Source organism: Myotis myotis, unplaced genomic scaffold (assembly GCF_014108235.1).
Source record: "Myotis myotis isolate mMyoMyo1 unplaced genomic scaffold, mMyoMyo1.p scaffold_m19_p_5, whole genome shotgun sequence".
Classification (NCBI taxonomy): Eukaryota; Metazoa; Chordata; class Mammalia; order Chiroptera; family Vespertilionidae; genus Myotis; species Myotis myotis.
Window position 1 is genome coordinate 8,793,275 of NW_023416357.1, and position 21,840 is coordinate 8,815,114.

Genomic DNA, 21,840 nt, shown 5'->3' on the forward strand with positions numbered 1-21,840 from the left:
GTACTTCACACACATTTCATATAGCATAGAAGTAAGTCTCACATCTGCCAAAGAATAGCTAAGACTTGGGAGTTCAGGAAAATCTATCACTGTTTACTCAGTGCCATGCTGAACACCAGGTGCCTCCGTACACATGCAGAGTCTGAACTCTTATGAACCCTGCATTTTGCTCTTCCCAGTCTCAATATTAAGAGTAGTCAACAAAAGGTCAAGAAAATTAAAACTTTGCAGTTTTGATCTCTACAAGAACTACACAGGAAGTTGGTTGATAGCAGTGCATGAGGGTGAGTGCGTGTGTGAAAAGTGAGCAGCCTGAATGAATTCCAGGAGCATTAGCTAGGGCTTTAACTAACCACGTGGTCATAATCATGAATCTGTAGGTATGAGCACATTCCTCTTCGCAACCGGCTTCCCCTCTATTACATGGCCTGGTGATGTTTGGTAGGACCATCCTTGAGAAGAAAAAGTTCCTTTTCATGAACAGTGTGTCTCCCAGTTTGAGTTATCACGGTTCCCACATCAGAGGGCTAGACTAGCCTGTTCTATGTAGCACCAAATGCTTGCTTGGGGTCCAAGCTCAATGGCCATCTTTTTCCTTTCTTCTTCTTCTTCTCCCTTTTTTTTTTTTTTTAAATCACATTGTGATGGGTGTTGGTTTACAAAGAAAGGAAGAAGGAAACTCATGTTTTTGAGTGCCTATCATGCTTCAGACATTCTTAGCCATGTGACATATGTACCCCCCAAGTCCCCATTTTGCTTTTCTCCCATATTCTGATCACTTTCTTGTTGTCACCACTTCTGCCTCCTTAGTCCAAGTCTCCTAATCTCACACCTAGATTCTTGTAGTTTCCTCCAAAGTTTTTCACAACTGGCACAATTTCACTCTTGCCAGCCTATGTTCTAATCTAAACATAGCAGCCAGATGACCCTTCAGAAACATACATTCAGTCATGTTCCCCCTCACAGAACCATCACTAGTCCATAAAAGGTTTTTGCAAATGAGGTAAAGGTGTTCTGTCCTCTATTCTGATGGACTTTGTTGCACCCTTCACTGACACCTGGGGCTAATTGCCATAATACATACAACTCTACAATGTCTACTTTAGGAGTGATGCCACCTCACACGGGGGAGGGGGGGGTGTGCACTTGTGCGTTTTTCATAACTGGCACAATGGTAGGTAGTGGGCCTGACTCTTCTGCTCAAAACCCTCTGCTGGCTTTACATTTCAATCGCAGTAAAAGCCAAGGTCCTTAACAAGGCCTGCAAGGTTCCTGAATCAGCCCCGGACTATCTCTCGGATCTATCTATGTCTTTCTCCAGGGCAGGGCATTTGCACTTGCTGTTTTCCCTCTGCCTGGAATGTTCTTTCCAGATGTCTGCATGCTTCCCTCTTTCAGGGTGACCTTCTCTAAGGGATTACCCTTTCTTTACTGAACTTTATTTTTCTCAGTGATCACTACCTGACCTGATATTTATTTGCCGGACTCCATCTACTGGGACGCAAGCTCAATGATGGCAGGCATTTTGTCTTTTTCTGTTCTTAGAGCTTGGACCAAGTCTGGCATATGGTAGGTGCCCAGGGCATATTAGGTGAGTAAATGAATGATTGCATAAATGAATGAATTGATCAACCAGTCCTCACAACATCTCTGAGAGGTAGGTTAGGTCATTATTTTGAAGTTGAGGATTCTGAGCTTTGAGCAGTGCACACAGAGCATACCTGATCAACTCTATAGCCCTCATTCCTTCTACTCCATCCACTGCCTCCCTCAGCCTGGAGAGGGCCGCTTGATTAACAAGTTTTCCCAGAGCATGAAATGAGCAGTAGTAGGCCTCAGCTATACACATGTCAACCCAGAGTTCATAAATGACAGGACAAAGGTCTTTCATTCTACTTGAAGGGCTATGCTGCTGCCCTCTTGGTAGTGAGCTGTACACAGCTTACTCATTTGAAAGTCAATCTGAAATCGTCTTTACATCCCTTGGCCAGTCTTCCATGTCTATTACCTTTGCTATTTTAGAAGAAATCTTGAGCTGGACCTGCACGTTATCAGATTGCAGGCCTTCCTGAAATCCCTGCAGTCTTTCCACTTCCAGGTGAGCACCTAAAACCAACCACAGGAGACACAGGTAGGAGGTCAAAGACTTGATAGATGTGGCAGAGGCTGGTTAGATTGTGTTGAGTCACGAATTCAGCTGCTGGACACTTTCAACAAATACACTCCCTGATGAGACAGTGAGCATAAGAACAGACACATATTGAGTAGTTTCTACCTGCCAGGCACCATGTTAAATACTCGCATACAGTGATCTGATCTCATTTGTTACTCAGAAAGGTCATCTGAGGTAGACTCTCCTGCTATTGTCCCCATTTTGCAGATGAGAAAGCTGAGGCAGAGATATGAAGCCACTTGGCCACATGACGGTGAGTAAAAATAGGGAAGTCAGAACTTGTGCCCCGGTCTGTCTGACACTCTGACACTGAAGCCCAGGCTCTTACTACCCTACCATGCTGCTGACTCCGTTGGACTTCCATTCCGTGGTGAGCTGCTGTAGGGGGAATGGGAAGCTAGTGCAATGGGAACGTCAGCACTGAGTAGGTGCTTGTTGATCTCAGTTTATAGAAGTAGACCGAAATAGTAATAATTTCCTGTTTGCTGTTTGAATGAATGGTAGTTGTGGAAACACACACGTGAATGATTCTGTGGAAGGCCACCCAGCCCAGCAAAACTCACACAGACTTTGGAGTCACGCAGATCTGCGGTCCAAGCTGCTGGTACATTTTTAACCCCAGATCCCTCATCTCAAAACTGACGGAGCAGCATCCATGCATATCAAGTGGGTATTTAATTTAGTATCACACTCGTTACTGGTGTCTAGTAGGTGTTTAATTAATTCTCATGTTCTTTCTCTCTACCATGCTCATTTGATCAATCAAGAAAGAGAGTTAAAGTGAATAACAGATTATGGGATTTCTTCTTAACCAAGAGTGTTTGAAGACCTGAACTTTGCAAGTTTCAGGGAAATAAAGGGGGCTGGAGGAAGAATAGGTAGAACGATTATAGAATTCAAATTCCTTTCTTCCTTTGCACATTTCTTTGATTACTGAAATGGTTCCTCACTTCCTCAGTTCATTTTTTTTCTGGCTTGGTAAGAGCATATATACTTAATGAATTATCCTCCCACGTTCCAAGGGACTTTCATATCTATTCTGTTTCTGCTGTGTTTTTTTTTTTCTTTTTGACTGACTATGCCCTCACCCATCCCTTCCCACCAAATCCCAGCTTTTGACTTGTAATATCTCTGCGTCTCCAGCATCGGAACAGTGCTCGGCACCTGGGAAGGCGTTGGGGAAATAGTTCCTGAGGGCCTGCGAGAGTGAAGAGTGAACTAAAGGTGGATGGCACTGACCTGAGACCAGTGCGCCTGGCCTCCCTGGCCTACACACAGCTGAGCACACCCACTGCGGGGCTGTGCTCCGCGAAACACCCGCCGATGTAGCTTGGACAGGGGTCCTGATTGCTGGGCTCTGCCCGACACTGGGGTTTTAAATTCCTTACATTGACTGACACTGCCAGTTATTCACATGCACTCAGAGAGCAGACCAAGGGCCTGAGATGCCAACTGGGAAACCTTCCCCAAATTCTCTCCTAGAGAAAAAGAATGAAAGTATCACTTCCTCCTGGGAGACCATGTGATGGCTACTCTCAAACATTCCACCCACTTTTATGGCTCCTTAAGATGCTTTGGTGTCATTATCTTTATTTCTAAAAAAGAATAATAGAACCACGGAGGAAGAAAGACCCAAGAGGCAAATTCTGTGACATAATTAGGGTATAAGGACTCAGAAATGGCTGAACTGAGGGAGTGAGGGAAAGAGAGAGGGAGAAAGAGAGAAGGAGGAGCAGAGAAACAGATGTACAAGGAGGAAAACTGGGAAGAAAGCAAGTATTTTTCTCTCCATTTGTCTTTCGCTCACCTTGTATATAGAACAGAGCAATGACTGAGCTGGCTGCGGCCTGGCGGATGGAGGGCAGGGTGTCACAGGAGTGCGGGGCCAGGAGGCCGAGCAGCGAGCTGATTTTAAAGTTCTCCGGTGCCTGCAGGACACAGGGGCCCCCAAGGTGATGGGGTGTCTGGATAATGCTTCCAGACATTCCCAACACTGGAGAGAGAGAGTAAGTCCTTTGATTCCTCCCTGCTGGTCCTTAGAATGAAAGGGGATCTTGGACTTACCCTCTCAGGGCAGTGGAAAGTAAGCAAGCAGTACACAGACAACCATGTGGCTGGTCCTGTGGGCTTGCCACCCCGGAAAGCACTCTGTTGGGGACTGGAGACCATTTCGGGGAGGTTTGGGCTTCAGGGGCCTGGGAGATCCCTGCTGTTAGCAAGCAATGAAACCTACTCATTCCAGGGGGACGCACCTCCACGTCGTTGGTCAGCACTTTGGCGGTGATCTGGAAGGCTCTTTCTCTTTCCCACTCTTTTTGTGAAACAAGCCACATTCGCAGAAGCTGTTGGTCAAAGGATAAGCATCCTTTCCATAGTGTCCTGCTGATCCATGCATTCGCGTTCTCTCTCTCTCCCCCACCTCTCCCCGCCCCGCCCCCTCCCGCCAGCCGCTGCTGCGGCAGGTGCGGACCACCCTGCGCACTATTGCTGAGCGGACAGGATAACAGAACCACAGAATGGGCCCTCCACTTGGGGTTGAGTGGGTCGGGCTGGACGTCTCCCTGCAAGGAGGAGGAGGTCCAGGTTGAGAGGTGCACCGGCACACAGATTAGGGGGCCTGGGGATCAGTCTGAGCAGTGGCCTTACTCACATTAAACATTTCCTGGCAGTCTTCGGCTCGTACATTGTCCCACATCATGGTCCGCAGCAGCTTTCCTAGAGCATCCATGGACCGTTCGTAGAGAAACTGAAATCCAAGGTGAGTGGGAGGTGAGGCTGAGGTGAGAGGGCAAGGAGGCCCCACTGGCTCTTCCTTCCACCCGGGCCTCACCCCACATACAACGATGTGCTCCTTGTCCTTGTCTGTCTCGCCCTCATTTCTGAGGCTTTCCAGAGGCGGAAGAGGCAGCAGCCTCCGGATGTTCTCTTCCAGAATGTTCAGATTGTCATTCAGTGAGAGCCGAGGTTTCAGTTTACTGGAGTGAGAGCCACGTGAATACATGTTAAAATGATCATATAATTGAATATATTGGATTAAATAAGAACATGATGAAAATCAATTGAACTTGTTTCTTTGTACTCTTAAAAGTGGCTACTAGAAAATTTTAAATGATACATGTGACTGGCATTATATTTCTACTTCACAACACTGTTCTAGAACCTACTCAGTTCTTACTCATGTTCAAGGTTTATGTGTGCGAGCTGTCTTCAGATTTCCCTCCTCTCTGTAAACCTGGCAACCTGTGCCTTCCCTTATCTCGCCTCTTCCCACACGTTTGAGACATCCCATAGGTGTGCTTTGTATCAGCTTTCCCGGGAGGCTAAAACCCTTCCAGGGCAAGGCCACATTTTGTTGATTGCTGTCCTTTTTGAACCCAGCTCAGTGCCTGATACAAGGATGGCACTTAATCATGTTTATTAAATCAAATTGTCAACTTTTATCATTGGAAGTTCAGAGAACACTTTTTGCATAAAGGTGTTCACTAAAATATTATTTATAGTTCTTAAAAACAGGCCACAATCAAAAATAGCAAGAGGAGGTTGGTGAAGTAATATAAGGCACATCTAAATAATAAGGTATTAGGAGGCCATTAAAAATGACTTCTGTACCCTCCTACAAAGGCGTGTCTGTGGTTCCCTGTCTTTGGACACAGAAGAGCTGGAGGCAAAGAAATGTGGACTTGGAGAAATCTGGAGCCAGCTTCCTCCCTGCAGCCTCAAGATCAACCACCCCACATAGAAGAAAAAAAAACAAAAAAGAAAAAAAATGATTTTTGTTACCTCAACATAATAAAAGCCATATATAAAAAGCCTGCAGGTAACATCATACTCAAGGGTGAAAAACTGAAAACTTTCCCTCTAAGATCAGGAGTGAATAGGATGCTGCTCCTATTTAACATAGTACTAGAAGTCTTAGCCAGGGCCATTAGGCAAATGAATAAATTAATAATAATAAGATAATAAAATAAAATAAAAATAGGGGTAATTTTATTGTTTTTTAAAACTTTCTATGGTTTCCAAGTTTTAACAGTGAACTTGAATTTCTTATACTGCAGGGGGGGAATGCTATTTTAAAAATTTGCTTGACATTATTTTCTTCTTCAGGCTTATTGTTACTAACCAACCAGAATTGATTAAGGCTTGCACAATTTTTTAATGGGAAAATTAAAGTTTTTCTACAGGTCAAGATCTAGGAAGAAAAATTTCATTTTGCACAAAATTTCAGTCTTCATATATCAACACATCCGACTCCTCTAAGCAGCCCTTCTCTCCATTAGGCATCTCCATTAGTGACCAATCTGTCAGTTTTGCAACTCTGGAGAGAGAAAAGGGCCCTGTTTGAAATAACTCACTGAGGAACTGTGTTCGTTTTGGGGAGGGTGCCCTGGAGTCTGCACTGATCTATAAGTCAGAAGGAGGACATGGGGGAGGAATCATTTTTTCAATGCGAACAGCACAGATTTCTCTACCTGAGGTATCTGATGGCGATTAACGCTTTCCACCGAACAGGGGTAGCTAAGGAATCCAGGGGCTCGTCCCTGATGAAGTCCTGCCACAAACAAGGAGGTGAAATGTTTCAGAAAAGATCAAGGGAGTTTCCCTTCAGCACGGACGCAGCTGCAACCTCACTGGACCCGTGGGTGCCCTCGGGCAGAAATACAGCCGAGGTCTGCTCCTTGGGACTGGGCAGTTTTACCCACTTTTAGGAAGACAGCCCCGCAACCTTGGTCATGGACTTCTCAGGGCCTTGCCTGAGTCCTCTCTGCTCACTCACCAGCATGTAACCGAGCAGCAACTCCTTGTAGGAAAACTTGAACCCCTGGTCCTCAGCATCTTGGACCGCAATGCCAATCTCCGTGATACTTCTTGTGAAACTCATCTGCAGATCCATGTCCTAAAGCAAAACGATTCAAGGTACAAGCAGGGGTCTTAGGCAGCTCTCCTGGTTCTACAAACGTGTGACCTGGGGTTGAAACATGCACCCAGAAGGAGAGAGACTCTCCGCTCCTTTTGCCGTGTCTACCTCAGGACATGCAGGGAAATGGAAAAACAGGTCAACTTCCACTTCCGCCCCTGACCCCCACCTGACCCATACATGGAAGTTCCTCTAAAGTAATGGCTTTCAAACTTCTTTGACCATAAATCACAGTAGGAAACAGTTTACAACTCCACCCAATATTTACACACACAATATCTACACCTATCATCTATCTTTCTATCTATCTATCATCTATCATCATCATCTATCTGAAATAAAAGTTTTAGGATAGTTATTACTATATGCAATGTATTTCTCATTTATTTAAGTACAAAAATGTTGCTGGTTGTGATTTATTAAATGAATTTCATGATCTACTGGTGGGTCACAACCCACAGTTCTAATGACCCTGCTGTAGTTGGCAGCCCAACTTCCAAACCATTTGTGACCAAATACGGCAACTTGCTCTGTCCTAGATTAGGCTCTGGGATCCTGGCTTCAGAACTGGGTTGGTTAGTTATGTATTGGGATCCCTTCCTCTGAAATCAAATTCACAGGACACCTATGCTTACTGCACTTCCAGGGAGCATGATTTGTGTTCAAATATGTAAATTCAAATATATCACATACCTTGTTCATCACAGACATGCCCAGAACCTGAAAATTCAAAGGCAAAAGCAGATACTAGAGCAGCAGTGAGAGAGTTCCAGCGCCCCAACAAGAAGCCCCGCCCCCTCAACCTGGTCTTGCCAAAGCGCCCACTTCCACCCCCATTTTTCAAAGCGAGGCCTGGTACACTGGCAGGAACTGTCCCTCGGGTGAGCTGGGACTATGCTACAGAGGTCTCAGGCTTCTCATTTGGAAGAGGCTGTCCTAGACTTGGGCAGGAAAATAGGGGAAGGCACATGGCAGGAAGAGCAGTGAAAACTCCTGAAAGGACAGGTACAGGCGATAGGGCAGCTCACCTTGGAGCCGGATACAGTCAGCTCTGCTCTAATGCTTGCGTTGAAAATGCAAACTGGTTCCCATGCTATGGGTACGTGAGGGAGTAGTTGTAGGTGTTGGGCTTTGTGTTTGCTTCCTCGGTTTATTGGGCTTTGGGCACCCCCCACCCAAATCTGGCATTGCAACGGTCCATCAGATTTCAGATAACCTTTCTTTGCCACCATGCCAGGATATTTCATAACTGTCATAATTGACTTCAGGTGTTTTTCAAGGAAAAAATTTATTTAAAAATATATTAAAAAATAGATAGCTGTTTTTAAAAAATGTGCCATTGATGGATTTTTTGAATGTTGTGCCCCTCAGCCCATTTTCCTCATCATCTCTGAGGTTTTTCTTAGACTAGTCAGTGTGTATGGTGTGTTATGGCAAAATTGATTGTACCTTGAAAATGTACAGTCATCATTATCTAAAACATCTTTAATTCCTTTCCTTTCATTTTTAACAAAATTTTCCTCATTGATGGACTAAAAACTAATGTAACATAAAATGTTTTTTTTGTTTTGTTATGTTTTCTGTTCTTGTCATTGTGTATCAAATTTTGGGTCCGTCAGAACCATCTTTTGGGGATCATGTTATACATACAGGTTCAATGATCTATCCCAGAAGACCGTGGTCCACTAGGGATCTCTATTTACAACAGGTTCTCTGTTTTCATGCAAGAGAGAAAGGTCGGTGGCCTTTCAAATACCCCTGAGTTGTGAGAATAATGAGGCGTGAGAATCTTGACCCTATATGCCCTTCCACTGGCATCTGCTTACATCTACATATCATGAGCTCCCATGGTTCCATGCTTACCACACTCACGCATGCATAAATGTCAGCCAGGTGGTTTGTGGAGGGCACAGAAGAGGAGATAAAGGAGCATAAGGTACAATCCCTAACATCAAGGTACTAACAATCTAATGGGAAAAGCAGATGGATACATAGTCAATGGAAGCCCCCCAAATCTGGCTGTGAATAAGAATCATTCATAAAACTTTAAAAATACAGATACCAAACTCTACCCAGACTGACTGAACCCACCTGCCTGGAAAATGGGTCTGGGAAGCTACTTTAAACTTGATCCCTAGGTGACTATTAGGTGGCAACTTGGGACTAGTCAGCAAAAGGACTGAATTGACAATATGCAGAAAGCACTTTATGAAAGATACAAAAAATGCTTTCAAGGCAGAAATAATAGGATGAATTCTAACCCAGTTCGGTGGCTCTGCATTAGAAGTAGAACACTCTTGGCATGTTTGAGGAGCACCAGGGACGGGGGTTGGGTGGCTGGGATGAATATGGAGGGGAGAACAGTACAACATGAGGTGGATGTGTAGTTGATGGGTGACATATTTTATTCACTTAAAGGTACACCTATGGCATTTATTTGTGAGCACCGTTTTATGTGGTCTACAAATATTACCATATAAAAGTTTAAACAACTATTATTAGTAATACTTCAGAGGCTATTAAATGGAACTAATAAGCCAGCTGCCCTGAAGTAGAATGGGAGTAATTATTTGAAGTTCAAAAATAGGTGAGACCACTATGGGTATAACTGATCTGGGAGGCATCACGGGAGTGGTATGACATGAATGTCCCAAGATCATAGGAAAGAGGTAATTTACCTGGCCCTGTTTCACAATAAACTTTTCTGTTCCCACACATTCTCATCTTCCAAACATATCAGACCCTACCTTGGTTTGGCCTGTTCCTTTGAGCACGAAGATTCCCAGGGACTGAGCCCTCCCAAAGTTTGGGAACCCCAGCCTGGAAATTAAGTCAGCCTGTCAGGGTCGTTACCTGACAGCATTGGCCATAGAGAAACAGGACTTGGGATACGATGTCTTGATCAAGCCTGGTGAGGAGCTGACCCTTGGGAGCATGAAGGGCCACGGCCCCATAGACCACCATGACATCAGTCTTGCTCAGGCTCCTTTTTCCACAAAAAAGACCCTGAAGACAAGGAGAAATATGAAAAATCTGACTGACGGAGTTTCCTTTCTCTCATGTCTTTTCCTAATTCTACGGATGACTAGAGAGGCTAAGAAACGAGCCTGGGATGATTAAAATCTGACTAAAATGGGTACTCTTGTTTGTCCAAATTTAAACACCCTGGATTGTGCTATGGATATATCAGGCTTTACTAGAGTTACCTGTGAGAGGCTTGTGTTAATGTTTACTTATTAAATTTATCTCCGTCAGGGGAAGCAGGGCATTCACAATGGAAACTGTCTATGAGGCCCGAACAGCTGGTAGGGACAAACCTAGGCACACACTGAGCTCCTTGGGGCCTTCTGGGTCAGCATTAGTGACAGAAAATAGAGTAGTGTTGTTATCTATCTGGTCATTCTACAGGGCCTGCTGTCCCACAGTCCTGACCTGGGCTAAAGACTTGGGGATAGGAGCAAGTATAATATGACCAAACGCTGTGGAGAAGACTGTGTGTGTTCTTTTTACCTTACATCGATTCATGAAACGCTTTTCCCGATCTTGGAATGTTTTCAGAACTTTTAAGACAATATCCAAGTGGTTCTCGGCACAGTATCCTAAAATAGATGTTATTCCCTAAAATCAGAAAAGATATCTTTGGAGTTTAGCCATTCACTTATTCAATAAATATTTATTGAGCATCAATTATATATCTGGCACTTTTCTAGGTCCTGGACATGTAAAAGTAAAAGGATACAGACAAAACTTCTTGTCCTTGTGGATTTCACAACCAAGTGAAGTGAACTAGATAAACACAAATTCAGTTAATTTAACTATATAGTATTTTGATGGCAATACGTGCTACAGAGAAAAGAGAAACAGAAAAGGGGATATGTTCATTGACTTTAGAGAGGAAAAGCGAGAGAGAGAGAGAGAGAGAGAGAGAGAGAGAGAGAGAGAGAGAGAGAGAAACATCAATCAGTTGCCTCTCATATTCATCCCAACTGGGGACTTATCCCACACCCTTAGCATGTGCCCTGACCTGGTGGTATGTGGACATTTAATATGGGAGAAAGAAACCTAAACACCATGGAATTTCTGAGAGGAGAGTATATAACACAACCAAATAATTATTTTATACTAGGTGGTCTTATTAACCTGGGGATTTTTTTTTTAAAAAAAATACACCTCCTCTTGTTCTTCCACATTCATATATGCTCTCCAGCCTAGGCTAGGGCAGGGAATAGGTCAAAGTGCTTTGCAAAAGCTCTCCAGGTTATACTGATATTCTCTCTAGGTTGAAAACCGTTGGTATATAACGTTAATTTCAGCTTGTAAACTCAATGGTTTTGATGTTTATGATCATACTCAAGTTATAAAGCCCATGTCACAATATAGCGAAGCTACTCTTGTTAAGTAAAAATGATTAAAATTCATTTTTTAAGATTTTTACAAACCTGGTTAAATAACGAAACACTGATATTTAAACAGGGTAGTGCCATTTTCCTGAAAAATTATTTTGGGCTACTTTGACTGTATTCCTGGATAATTCTGGATAAGTAAGACATTATCATAAGACTGCCAGATGGAATTAACTGTCATTGTCATAAGAGGAAATTGAGAGAAAGGGCTCCCACCTGTCGTTGATCCCCAAGTTGGTTGGGAGCAATCAGAAATTCCTTAATCTGTGAGCTTACAAAGTTTGTATCTTGGCAGGATGCTAAGGTGGTTCCCAAGGCCTTCCAAAGGAATTTCTGCAAAAGAAAGGACAAGCAAAAGAATGTTAAGCAAGACTCGGATGACTTAATATACTTTATCCCAGGGAACCCTCAAAACACCACAACCCTCAGAGGTGGCTGTCAATTCTGTTTCATCGGCCAGTGTATTGAGACTCCAGGCAGGGTAAGTAATTTGCCTACAGCTGCATAAGTAGCAAGTAGCAGAAAGTGGGTTCATACAATGAGGAGGGTTAGGTAAAGGCCAGTTGGAGACAGAGGAATGAAAGAACACGCCTTTGAGCATTCTTTTAGCTCCAAGTTTTTAAAACTGTAGTAGATTCTTTTCTGACAGCCAGCCTCACACAACTGGCCCAGTGGAAACTAAGACGCAAGCTACGTGCTAAGTGCTAGGGCGGGGCTGCAATCGGCCTTCCAGTAGTCATTGTCTCCCTTCTCTAGGACAGAACCTCTGGCTTTCAGTCAGGAGCATGTCTATCTTGAAGACAGTATGCTCCACATTGTTCTCAGACAGCTGTGGCCCTGTAACATGTGGTCAAATGCGAGGTGAAGAGAAGGTAGCATTTCTCTAACAAGTCCTCCCTCTTTTTATTTTATTTTTTTCCCCTCTGTACTTCTCTATTTATTTTATTTTTAAAAATTCTTTATTGTTTAAAGTATTACATATGAATTCTCCCCCCCCCCCCACCATTGACCTCTCCCTGCTCGTTCCCACCCCCCAGCACACACTGACTGTGTTCATGGGTTATGCTTATATGCATGGATAGCATGTACACAAGTCCTTTGGTAGATCTCTCACATACATCCCCCGCCCTGCTCCCCCCGCCCCTGCCCACCGCCTTCCCTCTGAGGTTGGATAGGCTGTTCAATGCTTCTGTGTCTCTGGATCTATTTTAGTTCATTAGTTTATGTTGTTCATTATATTCCATATCCCTCTTTTTATTAAAAAAAAAAAATGTTGATTACAGAGAGGAAGGGAGAGGGAAAGATAGAAACATCAATGGTGAGAGAGAATCATTGGTTGGCTGCCTCCTGCATGCCCTCTACTGAGGATTAAGCCTGCAACCCGGGCATGTGCCCTGACTGGGAATCAAACCATGACCCCCTGGTTCATAGGTTGATGCTCAACCACTGAAACACACAGGCTGGGCTGGCCGCTTTGTGGTTGCAGTACAGATGAATTGGAGCCTGAGCAGCCATTTCACATTATAAGGTAGAGCGAAGGCCCCTTAACTGGACACCAACCTTCTCAATGGAGGTGTTGTTGTAACTGCTCATCTGCTGACTGAAATCCAGACTCAGCTGAATGGTCCAGGCTATGTCGCTGATCTCCCATAAAGACTCTTTGAGCAACTGTGGTAGGAAGTGGAAGTCAGAGATAGATGTGACTGTTTAGTGTGCTTTCTTGATACTTAGTACCTTATTTTTCAAAAGTATAAATATATATTAAACGGGGTTATTCCATTTCCCATATAAAAATGAGTTACTTTGGGACTTTGTATCTTGTTTTATTTTAAAAGCCACATTCTCTTATGCTCTGAATTTCCATTCGGAACAAATCACACAGAACGTGGTAGTCACTATCGGTAAGTGCTTTTTCCTTTCTTTTTCTTTGTAAGTAAAAATCGCTTAAAGGCTTAAAAGAAAGTAATCTATTCTGAAACTTAATTGAAGTTAACATTTTTCAAGGTGTGAATAGATTTATAAAAACTCCACAATGTTAGTTTGCTTTATTATATACTAAAAAAAAAAAAAAAAAAGGACATTTTTGGAGCAAAGAAATGAATGTCTTTACGAACTAATTACATATACAGGCACTTTTTGCTAACTTCAACTCTAGTAACTAAACATTCCTAGCTTCACCAATTGTTCTGAGCCAAGGCCATGACCAGCCATCTGAACCCATGTTTTTCTTCATTGAACAATGCACACAAAGGTGTTTCTGTCTTTTTGGAGGACAGCATCCATTGCATTTTCTGAAAACCATTATTCTCTACTTTAAGCTTAGAGAAGGACACAATGTCAAAGCCAATGAAAAACTCTGTATGCATTTTCTTAATAGGAACTCATTCACTGAGTGTGTCCTTTGAAGGGGAAAATGAAACAGCCTTGGAAATTTGAGGGAAGAAGGCACGTGCAAACAGTTTTGGAAGAAGGCTAGAAGCATACTCAAGACTGCAAGAGGGAAAGAAACTGTCCCAAGGCGTCTCTCTAGAGAGAAAACCTTCCTTCCTGGTAAGAACAGTTACTGTAAAATGGTAGCAGGAGAACATAAGGTAGGAAGTTTGATGGGGTGGGGGAGATAAAAGAAACAGGAGTAAGGAGAAGAGGTGGATGCTAGAATTAAGGACCAGGAGAGTAGACAGTGGCTCTCACATCTCATATTGGGTAAGAATCACTGTGGGAGTCTTTAAAAGGCATCAATTCTCAAGTACCTTTTGGAAGGGGTGGTAATGGGAGGTGGAGGTGCTTGGGAGAAGTCAATGAAAATTGACATTTTAAAAAATATATTTTTATTGATTTCAGAGAGGAAGGGAGAGGGAGAGAGAGATAGAAACATCAATGATGAGAGAGGATCATTGATTGGCTGCCTCCTGCATGCCCCACACTAGGGATCAAGCCTGCAACCCAGGCATGTGCCCTTGACCGGGAATCGAACCTGGGACCTTTCAGTCCGCAGGCCAACACTCTATTCACTGAGCCAAGCCAGCTAGGGCTGAACATTGACATTTTAAAAGGAGCCGTATGTCAGTTACCAAGTAGTCAGGGCATGTAAAGTCCAGCATAGGGCATTTGGTCAATAATATTGTAATAACTATGAATGATGTCAGGTGGGTACTGGAAATATCCGGAGAGGCACTCTGTGAAGTGTATGATTGTCTAACCACGGTGCTGTTCACCTGAAATAACACACACAAAAAATACTGAAAGTAAACTGTAATTGAAAAAATATTCCAAACAAATAAAAAATAAAGGAAACTGTATGTAATTGCTCGGTAGGCACTTTGTAAACTGAAATCCTGCTCGATTCAAAGCTCCCTGCTCATGGTCGCCTTGACCTTCTGCAGGCTCCTGACACCAAAACCCTCCCTGGAAAGCCAATGCACAACTCTTGGCTGAAATTGACAATTTGCGGAATTTGGCATCATTTGGAGCACGAAAGAAGAGGGTTTTTTTCTGAAAAAGGGGCACCATGTGGCCCCTTGGTTGTTAGAAATCAGGAAAAAGACAGTGAGAAGCAGATAGAGAAGAAAGTGGAATTGTATGTAGAAGTGGAAATTATGCTAGTCTCAGTTTCTTTCTTATTTTTTTAAAAAAATATATTTTTATTGATTTCAGGGAGAGGAAGGGAGAAGGAGAGAGAGACGGAAACATCCATGATGAGGAACATTGATTGGCTGCCTCCTGCACACCCACTACTGGGGATCAAGCCTGCAGCCTGGGCATGTGACCTAACTGGGAATCGAACCATGACCACATGGATCAATGCTCAATCACTGAACTACGCCTGCTGGGATCGGTTTCTTTATATGATGGTAAAAGAATGCAATTGCAAGGAGAGAGAGAGAGAGAGAGAGAGAGAGAGAGAGAGAGAGAGAGAGAGAGGGAAACAACCCTGAAAATTGGAGAAAATTTAAGAGAGACCCAGAGAAAAATATTTTAAGTACAATATTCAAAACTGTCTTAAACTCTTAATCAAATTGAAGACTAAAGATTGTTGCTCAGATTATGATGATTTAAAGACGGTAATTCTTAAGTGATTACTTCTAACATCCCAGTCCTTTTCCTAAGAAAAGGAAATGATGATTACTGCCCTGTGGAATCCAGTTCTTTTTGGTCAAGATGGGTAACTTCAGCTGATTTTTTCACCCCATTGCCCACAATTAATCTAGCCGCCACCCTTACCTGAAGCAGCATGGCTTCCCATAGCACGATGCTAGCATTCTTTCCTAAAAAAAAGAAAGGATGCAATAACTGCCCCAGAAATGGAGACTCAGTTTCTCCCTTGCAAGGTCCCCAGTGGATGCTGCAGTTCCATATCAAGCTTTGTCTTTACACAGGGGGATTATTTCAGATGAAATTTAACATGCTGCCAACTTTCAAGTGCTGGTCAGGTGGGCAGAGGGTCTTCAATCCATGACGAAATCTAGGCTTTTAGCCAATTTCAACAGTAACTACTGAAATGACCAGATTTCAATATTTCAACATGGAGGAATAATAACTTTTTAGAACAATACCAAAACAGAGTTTCTCTAAGACCAGAGGAAGACCAGGGCAGAAGGAAAAGTTCCTGGGAAGGATGTTGCCCACTTGGTCAGCAACAAGTGTTTCTAGCACAAGTGTTTTGTAGAGAAATAGAACATGAGCAATCAAGGAAAAAATACAGGCGTCTCCTTGTATATCAAGTTCATTGCTTTTACTGCCTAAAATGAACAACCATGACTTTAGACAGAGAAGTGGTGCTTCATTTCTCTGTGTTTTTTGCCTCCTCAGATCAAGACCGGGTCCCGCTCCCTGTACCTTCCAGAGGCTGCAGGAGCTCAGGGAGGCGTGCTTTCCACAGGTTTACCAATTTGGGGTGAATTATCTCGGGCAGTAGCTTCAGAAGTCCTATTGCACCAACCCCACTTAATTTCCCTAGACTGGCGAGCATAGATATCACCTGTGAGATAGAAAAGAAAATGCTGGTCAACTCAGGGGTATTTGAGAGGCCATCGACCTTTTCCTTTTTACGATTGTCCTGGATTCCCTTGATTCCTGCATTAGCTAATCTTTTGATAAATCATACCAGTCTGTTCTCACCGATTCTAGAGCAGAAATCAATGAAAGGTACCGACACTGTAGACATACTTGTTAGTTAAATAAGGGCATGTGGAATGAGTGCTTGAGTAAATGATACATATGCAATCTAAGTAATAGATGTGGAAGTTGTTCCAATGGCACTTATGGATCGGATTCACTCTATGATTATTTTAAAATCAAAAAGTTTAACAAGCATTTCAGAGTGAGAAGATAATGTAGCCAATTATAGTTTCACGAGTGCCATTAGTACAGCAGAACATTTATTATGCCTTTAGTGTTTCTTTTGGTTGGGAGTCTATATAATGTTTATTAGCATTTGCTTGGACCTGAGTCGCCGATATTGGCTTCCACTTATGCCATATTGGTTTTTCCAAACTCACTCACCAGAAGTCTGGCCAGGAGCTGTTGTGATGAAGGAAGTCTCACTAGAAAGAGAAAGCAAGGTTCATTATTGCTGCAGGGGCTAGCAAATTCCAGATTGGGGCTGGGTATATCATCAAAGCCCTATAGTCTTTCTGGAAATGAGTCTCAGATAAGAGAAATGTTTTACCTTTTAAAAAATATGTTTTTATTGATTTTTAGAGAGAGAGGAAAATTTTGAGAGAGACAGAGAGGAAGATTTTGAGAGAGGGAGAGAGAGAGAGAAAGAGAAATATTAATGTGAGAGAGAAATATTGCTTGGCTGCTTCCTGCACGCCCACCACTGGGGATCCAGCCTGCAACCCAGGCATGTGCCCTGACTGGGAATGGAACCGGCAACCTTTTGGTGCCTGGGACGATGCTCAACCAACCAACTGAGCCACACCGGCTGGGGCTCGCTTTGTTTTTGAATGTACAAACCAACTCCTGTAGAAATGACAAGGGCTGTTGACTCCGAGGCATTCTTCTTCTTTCTCTCCTCTGCCATAATCAGGCTTCGGATGATGTTGAACAGGGAGTCCAGCGTCCCCGTGTATTCGGCAGGTATCACAAAAGTCAGGATGCGTGGCCATAGCACCTGTGGGAAACAGGCCAAGATGCAGGGTGGCTTATTCTTTTCCATAAATTTCTCCTTGGTTTAGAAAAATTTCCCCCCTCTTATTATTTTGCTGTACAGGACAAGTCAAGATGAAATCATTGAACAAGACCTCTGCACAGCACATTCACCTTCAGCTGCTGGTTGCCGTGAGTGTTGGTCGGCGTCTCTCCGTGGGGTTGTCGCTGGAATTGGGGCCGGTCGGTGGATTCTTCAATGTGAGGAAGTGTTGTGGGCGCCGCATCCCTGGGCTCCCCACTCAAGTGCTCCCTCTGGGAATAGCCTCTGACCCTCTTAAACTGGTCTTTGATGGACTCCTGGGTGCACCAGGTATTTTCTGGCCATGAAATCCTGACTTTTGTGATCATTTAGCTCGTGGAAAATACAGATTCCAAGGCGCCTGCCCTGAAGTTCAGATTCTATTAGGCTTCAAGGGAGGCCTGAGAATGTGTGCTTTGACTAGCTCCCCAGATGAATGTTTAGCGGCCACTGCATTGGACCACCATTCACTACATAACAGCTTATCTAGGCATGTTAGGGGAAGAAGAGAAATGATATATTAAGGGGCTGATAAACGGCCATTTGCTATCCAGATAGAAGACATTATTTTATGAATGAATTCGATACCTGTCTTTGCGGAACTACTATGTGCTGTGCACTGGGCTCACAATCACCTTGCTCTAGTCCAGCAGTTCTCAACCTGTGGGTCGCGACCCCTTTGGCAGTTGAACAACCCTTTCACAGGGGTCGCCTAAGACCATCCTGCATATCAGATATTTACATGACGATTCATCACAGTAGCAACATACAGTTATGAAGTAGCAACAAAAATAATTTTATGGTTGGGTCACAGCATGAGGAACTGTATTTAAAGGGCCAGAAGGTTGAGAACCACTGCTCTAGTCCACTGATGGCGAACCTTTTGAGCTCAGCGTGTCAGCATTTTGAAAAACCCTAACTTAACTCTGGTGCCGTGTCACATATAGAAATTTTTTGATCTTTGCAACCATAGTAAAACAAAGATTTATATTTTTGATATTTATTTTATATATTTAAATGCCACTTAACAATGAAAAATCAACCAAAAAAATGAGTTCGCGTGTCACCTCTGACACGCGTGGCATTGGTTCGCCATCACTGCCAGAGCTTCAGGAAGCTGATGACACATGGGGGCACATCCGCGTCTTCACTTTGAAATGGGCGGAGCTTTAGAAAGGCGATCGAAGTAACTGCTGGTGGCGACAAAGACCCCTTACCTGAGGCATCCCAATGACCAGTGGGTCCAGCCTTTTTAAGACCTCGAGGCTTGTTGCTCGGACAGATTTCTCTCCCGCTTCGTCCTCATGGGAGGTAGGTTTCGCTGGTTTCTCCTTCAAGAAACATGAAACGAGCGACATGTTCAGGATCCCTGCCGTGGGCCCCTCTGACTGCACGGGTTGAGTGCTCAGACTCGGGTGGAGGACGCAGCCACTCAACCCAAGGGGCTCATGGAGCCTGGCTGGCTCCGTCTTCAGCATCTAATCCCTGTTCTAAAATGCTTCCTGGAGGAATGGGTTGGGAAAAACACCCCTGACTGAAGCAGAAAAGCAAAAATTGTGAGGACCCATGAGCTGCAGATGTTGCTCCTCCTCCTCCTCCTCCTCCTCCTCCTCCTCCTCCTCCTCCTCCTCCTTCTTCTTCTTCTTCTTCTTCTTTCTCTCTCTCTCTCTCTCTCTCTCTCTCTCTCTCTCTCTCTCTCGCCTTTGTAATTTTCTCTGGGACAAAAAGTTTCAAATACAATGCTTTCTAGTGGACTTCAGTTTTAGTTGTGACGAACTTGCTAAGACCTCTGAGATCTTTTTTACAGCAGCAAGTACTCCATTGTGCCCAGGGGAGGGGAGGCTGGGGGAAGGTCAATGGGGGAAAAAAAGGAGACATAGGTACTACTATTTGTAATACTTTAAACAATAAAAACATTTTAAAAAAAGTTCTCTGAGATCTTACACATGTGCTTCCCCGCTGTTCATGCAGAGGACGGCAACTCCAGGGCAGCAAGTACAGTTGTGTCTGATGTTCTCTGAACAGCTCCTTTGCTCTGCCTCTCTCCACCCCCCAGCCCACCCCCCCCCCCCCCCCCCCCCGGGCCCTGGAGGCCAGGTTGCCCCCGCCTTAGGGAACACTGTGATTTAATTACTGGTTTCAGATAAGTCAGAAGTGATGTCAGTGAAAGGGAACTGATAACCCTAGAGGCTGAGAAACGTATCACTAGAAGCGACGAGAGTGAAACATAGCTTCTAAATCAGGTACTGAGTCAAACCCCAGGCATTTCTTCCAAAACCCAGTTGAGTCAACCGAACTTGTTACAAGGCGGCGCTCAAAACCCGCAGCCTCTCCCTACCAGATTCCTGGTGGAGATTACAAACTGGGAGAAGACATATTCGATGAGTGGCCAGCCTTCCTGCGCTTCGATGTAGCATTTCTCACACATGCTTTGGATGAGGAGGAGGGTAGAATTTCTTACCTAGAGTCAGAAAAACGCATTTGCAACACTTTACTATGTTGGGCAGAATGGAAAGTTAGCTTCTCTTATTCTTTAACCTTCATGGATCATTTAGTGGAAATCTTTTTTATTTATTTTTTTAAAAAGGGGGTATAAAGTGAGCAATGTTACTATAATTTAACCAAAATCCGTTCTTCCTAGCTCCCAAGACATATCCTTTATTTTGATATATTATAGAATATTGGTAACTTTTTTTTCTAAAACACTGCCTCGCTTTAAAAATCCTCAATAAAAGATAGCACATTAAAGTCAAGTTCCACAATCCCTCATCCAATTGAAAATTCAAAAAACTCGGAAAAGTGAGATTTTATTTTTTTAATTTGGTGCCAGCTCATTAGCAGCAAAACCCAAACTGAACTGTTTTAAAGCTATTTGTAGCCTTTACTTTACGCACTGTGGCTGTCTACACATTTTCCTGCAGAAATATTAATGGGTTTGACTATATGGGCTATTGTCATGGTAATGTTTTTCTAAAATCTGAAAATTCTGAATCCTGAAATATGTCTGGCATCAGAGACGGGAATGAGAGATTATGAACCCATGCTACAAGTTTTCAGTAATTTGGTTCCCTTAGTTTATTGGATCGCTTTCCTGGAGGATGGAGAGCTCAGATCTAATTCCTTAGTGAACGGGTCTTTTAATGGAGGGTGGGAAGAAAAGAATGATTTGGAACAGGGAGGCAGAGCTACGTGGTGGCAATTAGCAAAAAGGCCACCCACTGGTCTCCCCAAGTGAAGAAAAAGGAGGTTCATCTTCTTTCTGTTTTTGCCTTCCTTAAAGTTTCTGTGTTCTTTTCTTCTACCCTAAAATCTAGTAATTCTTTAATTGGCCTGGCCAATTACTAGGTCAGGTTTTTCCATATAACCACTCCATTTTTGCATAACTTTTATTTTGAACACAGTCACAGTCAATCAAAGATTCTTAGGGGAATTTTCTTCATTGGTTTCTATGTAGGGCTCTAATCCAAGTCAAATATGATTTTCATACAAAAATTACAATCGATAATTTTTAAACATTTGTGTCAGCATAGGTTCTACATCTTTCCTAACATGAACTACTTGGATGAAATAATCTGGAAATATTGAGCAACCTATTTAGTGCAAGACTTGCTCTAGGTACTCCCTGCTTGGAAAACAGGATGTCTGTGCACAGAACAATGCTCAGGGGTTATTATTTTTTTGGAGGAAGATACATTATAACTATTTTTAGAACTGTATCTTAATTTGGTTTATCTTTTGGTGGAAAAATAGAGTTCTTTAAAAAATAGAATTGATCAAAGTTCTTTATAAAGAAATCTCATAAGTAAAACCTTAAACAGTCAAAACTGTTTAGTTTACTCCTAAAACTACCACCAACCGAATAAAAGTCCCCATTAATTCTCTTACTTTTATACTGAGGTCACCCATGACAACTTTGACTGTTCTTTCGATTGAAGTGATGTGACTCCTCAAGTTGGGCTCTGAAAGACAGAGGTGACATTGAGGGCAAGATTTAGTAGGAGTATAGTATGTTCTAGGATTGATGAAAACCCACTGTGGTACGTATTTGTAAAGTCTCTTGTCCTTAGCATGTTATGTTATTCAGTTCCCTATCTCTTCTTCTCACTCTTTAAAGATGTTGATTGCTTTCTTTGCTCCCTATTATATTTGGTTTCATCTTGTTTAAAATTAAGTTAGA

The 21,840-nt window shown here is 43.1% G+C and overlaps 1 protein-coding gene and 1 non-coding gene across 2 annotated transcripts in view; one reads left to right on the forward strand and one right to left on the reverse strand.

Moving 5' to 3' along the window:
- The window catches only part of MROH2B (maestro heat like repeat family member 2B), a 49,312-nt gene that overhangs the window by 11,738 nt on the left and 15,734 nt on the right, over positions 1 to 21,840 (reverse strand). Inside the window, exons 11-29 of the mRNA XM_036310855.1 lie at positions 21,549 to 21,622; positions 20,002 to 20,124; positions 18,881 to 18,994; positions 17,450 to 17,606; positions 16,994 to 17,034; positions 16,328 to 16,469; positions 15,713 to 15,756; positions 13,052 to 13,159; positions 11,708 to 11,824; positions 10,599 to 10,706; positions 9,942 to 10,094; positions 7,782 to 7,808; positions 6,948 to 7,067; positions 6,643 to 6,722; positions 5,013 to 5,148; positions 4,824 to 4,919; positions 4,426 to 4,515; positions 3,981 to 4,101; positions 2,009 to 2,106 (exon numbers count right to left, since the gene is read on the reverse strand). Coding sequence (XP_036166748.1) covers positions 2,009 to 2,106; positions 3,981 to 4,101; positions 4,426 to 4,515; positions 4,824 to 4,919; positions 5,013 to 5,148; positions 6,643 to 6,722; positions 6,948 to 7,067; positions 7,782 to 7,808; positions 9,942 to 10,094; positions 10,599 to 10,706; positions 11,708 to 11,824; positions 13,052 to 13,159; positions 15,713 to 15,756; positions 16,328 to 16,469; positions 16,994 to 17,034; positions 17,450 to 17,606; positions 18,881 to 18,994; positions 20,002 to 20,124; positions 21,549 to 21,622 — 1,949 coding nt within the window. The remainder of the gene's footprint in view (positions 1 to 2,008; positions 2,107 to 3,980; positions 4,102 to 4,425; positions 4,516 to 4,823; positions 4,920 to 5,012; positions 5,149 to 6,642; positions 6,723 to 6,947; positions 7,068 to 7,781; positions 7,809 to 9,941; positions 10,095 to 10,598; positions 10,707 to 11,707; positions 11,825 to 13,051; positions 13,160 to 15,712; positions 15,757 to 16,327; positions 16,470 to 16,993; positions 17,035 to 17,449; positions 17,607 to 18,880; positions 18,995 to 20,001; positions 20,125 to 21,548; positions 21,623 to 21,840) is intronic.
- LOC118657209 lies at positions 5,782 to 5,912 on the forward strand. Its single transcript, XR_004967931.1, has one exon. It is a non-coding gene; the product is annotated as a small nucleolar RNA SNORA38 (small nucleolar RNA).